This window comes from Helobdella robusta (genome assembly GCF_000326865.2).
Source record: "Helobdella robusta unplaced genomic scaffold HELROscaffold_10, whole genome shotgun sequence".
NCBI classification, from domain to species: Eukaryota; Metazoa; Annelida; class Clitellata; order Rhynchobdellida; family Glossiphoniidae; genus Helobdella; species Helobdella robusta.
The window spans coordinates 1,813,588-1,817,467 of record NW_008703571.1 but is presented as its reverse complement, the minus strand read 5'-3'; the positions used below and the strand labels follow the sequence as shown (position 1 = coordinate 1,817,467).

The window sequence follows — 3,880 nt, the reverse complement described above, 5'->3', positions numbered from 1 at the left end:
TGTTGTTGATGATGATGATGATGATGTGACGATGATATGATAAGGACGAAACTTATGGATGATGATGATTTTTGAGAATAAAATTTTAAAAGACGAGAAGGTTCTAATGGAAAGATAGATTAATATTTTGAAAATATGTTCATTCGGCAAATACAAATTAGGGGAAGCCATTTAAATATTGATGATGATGAATATGGTGATAACAGATGATGATTGTGATAATGATAGTGATAACAGATGATAATGGTGATAATGATGATGGTTATTATTATTATTATTAATGATGATGATAATGTAACATCCTCATCATCACAATGATGATAATGATGAGGATGAAGAAGAAAATGATGATGATATTTTGGTTTGTAACAGTAAGAATGATGATAATAATGATGATGATGGTGATAACAGATGATGATGGTGATAACAGATGATGATGGTGATGATGATGATGAAAATGATGATATTGTGTTGATGAAGATGACGACGATGATGATAATAACAATAAAAAGATTAATGATGATGTTATTGTTATTATTATTATTATTTTGGTGATGATAATGATGAGGATGAAAAAGAAGAAAATGATGATGATGATATTTTGGTAATGATGATAACGATAACACAAATTTGTAACATGTAAGAATTATGACAATAATGATGAAAATTATGATCATGATAATAGTGGTTGCACCATCATCATCATCATTATCATCATCAACCGTATCACAAGTTTTATTAAATATAGAAAATTGTCCCAGCTAAAAACTGGAATGCGTGTTATAGTCGTCGTCCTCACCATCATCACCACCATCATCATCATCGTCATTTTTGTCACCATCATCATTATCGACATCACCACTATCATGCGTTTTTATTTTACGTAGGGAAATGCCCAATTGAAAAATTTGAATGCAAGTCATCGTTGTCATGGTCAGGCGAGTGCATTTCGTCCTGGAAAGTATGTAATGGAGTTAGGGACTGCAGCGATGGATCCGATGAAAACAACTGCACGTACGGTAAGTCATCATCACCATCTTCCTCCTCCTCCTCATCTTCATCATCATTTTTTTTTCTTCTCATCTTCATCATCATCATCGCCGTCATCATTGACGTCACCATCGTCGTTGTCGTCGTCATACTTAAAGTTATCCAAGCCTACATCATCGTCACTCTTATCATTTATCTTCTTCTTCTTCTTCATCATCATCTTCTTCTTTTTTATCATCATCTTCATCTTCTTCATCATCATCTTCTTCTTTTTTATCATCATCTTCTTCTTCTTCATCATCATCTTCTTTTTTATCATCATCTTCATCGTCGTCATTGTTGGCGGGTAACCATTACAATACTAATTATCCCAGTTATAGGAACAGGTATAATTCAAAGCGCTTTCAAATACAAAATAATTATGGTCTAAGAAGTATTTTATTAATAGTAATACCAACATTAGTAACGTGAATAGCACTATTACTGTTGTGTTAGTAATTACTGTAATGGAGTTTTTCACTGAAATTCGTTTTATTCTTTCATTCAGTTCAGAACTCTCAGTCCATCATTCAATTGTCCAACAACGTTCTTGATTGGCTGCCGAAGAAATGTAATTTGTATGTTAGGCGATGTGTCTCCATTTATTCATTCAATCAATCATTAGTAAACTGCCTGATTGAGTGATTATTGATTGATTGGTTAATTGATTGATTGATTATTAATTGATTGATTATTGAGTGATTGATTAATTGATTGAATGATTGATTGGTAGGTTGGTTGATTAGTTGTGAAGTTTAATTAAATGTGTCTTTTGCAATTGGCTAATCAATCGATCCGATCGATCGATCAATCAATCAATTAATCAATCAATCAATCAATCAATCAATCAATCAATCAATCAATCAATCAATCAATCAATCAATCAATCAATCAATCAATCAATCAATCAATCAATCAATCAATCAATCAATCAATCAATCAATCAATCAATCAATCAATCAATCAATCAATCATTCAATCATTCAATCAATCATTCAATCAATCAATCAATCAATCAATCTCGATCGATCGATCAATCAACCAATCAATCAATCAATCAATCAATCAATCAATCAATCAACACCTTAGCATGCACGAAATACGACTTCACATGTTCATCGGACAAATCATGTATCCCACTTTCGTGGAGATGTGATGGAGTGAAGGATTGCAGGGATAATTCCGATGAATCTTTCTGCTCTGCTGCTACGTCAAAAAGTGATGAAATAATTATATCTTTCTCATCAGAAGCGTTGTTATTATCATCATTTGTATCATTTTTGACTGCGTCATTATCTTCTCTATCTAATCATCGTCGTTATCATTTTCGTCATAATTACATCATGGTATTCTTCATCATATCATTCTCACCATTTTTGTTGCTTTTCTTTTTTTTCACCATTTTCAACTTCACCACAACCATTCTCATCGTCATCATCAACACAGCTTGTGAGAGAACAAAAATAGATCGTTCCGTATTTACCTGTCTGTCGGCCACCAAAAACCAACCACAACAACCACAGCAGCCGCAACAGCAGCAGCAGCAGCTGGATTGTGTGAACATGAAAATGAGATGTGATGATGTTAGTGACTGCTCGGATGGCACCGATGAACTTGGATGCTGTGAGTTACGATGAGATGAGGACGACGATGATAAAAATTATAACAAATTTGAGATGAACTTTTTCTTTACTTGGTCTCCGTTGAAAATGTCCTTCAGTATATCCATCTATTAATTCCCCAATTTATTTTTCAATTTCATTTTCATTAATTTATTTTTCAATCATTTATATGTCTTTTCATCTACTCATTAATTCATTCATTCATCCCTTCATCCACTCATCCCCTCATTCATTCATCCACACATTCATTCACTATTCATCCATCTTTGTAATCATCGATTTATAAACTGATTCGTGTATCAACCCACAAATCCATCCATCCATCCATCCATCTATCCGTCCATCCATCAATCCGTCCATCCATCCATCCATCCATTCACTCATTCATTCATTCATCCATTTAATGCAGATTGTGACAGAAACATAAGAAGTAACGTGAGATGTAGATCATTCAGTTGCATCAGCGTGACAGGCTGGTGTGACGGTAGGTCGGATTGTGATGACGGCTCCGATGAAAATTTCTGCCCCCAAAGTTGGTTTCGAGTTTTTTTCATCAAGATTTTGTTATGTTTTTAAAAAGTTTCAGACAGACTTGTTAGAAAATGCGAAAATGTTATAAATATTTTTCAAAACTGATGTTCCACTGATTCGTCGACTTTTCAAAGATTAAAAACAAATTTTATGAAATTTTTTTAGAATATTTTATGAGTTTCCTATAAAGCTGGTAAGTTGGTTGGTTAGTTAATTGGTCAGTAAACAATACAAATCTAAATCGCATTCTATCAATCAATTAAGTTCAGGTTAAAACAATCACTCTAATCATTAATTAAATTCAACCAACCAACCAATCAATCACTCAAAACTAATCACTCATTCAGTTCAATGTCCTCAAGACTCCATGCGATGTAGACCACTGAACAAATGTCTGCCCTCTTGGTATAGGTGCAACCACCATGTTGATTGTCCGGATATGTCTGATGAAAATAACTGCCGTATGTTTTTCGTGCTTGAGAAGATGGTTTTTTTTTGTCGTCATCGTCATCAGCAGCATCATCACCACAACCATCATCATCTTCATCACCACTATCATCATCATCTCCATCACCACTATCATCATCTTCATCACCACAACCATCATCATCTCCATCATCACTATCATCATCTTCATCACCACCACTATCATCATCTTCATCACCACTATCATCATCTCCATCACCACCATCATCATC

The 3,880-nt window shown here is 33.9% G+C and overlaps 1 protein-coding gene across 1 annotated transcript; it reads left to right on the top strand.

Moving 5' to 3' along the window:
• Positions 1–934: 934 nt before the first annotated feature.
• Positions 935–3,227, top strand: HELRODRAFT_71562 (hypothetical protein; the record flags this gene model as incomplete). The annotated part of the gene is made up of 3 exons (XM_009011877.1): positions 935–1,019; positions 2,119–2,281; positions 3,116–3,227. Coding segments are annotated over 3 exons (360 nt in total), but the record flags the coding sequence as incomplete, so codon positions are not given.
• Positions 3,228–3,880: the final 653 nt, after the last annotated feature.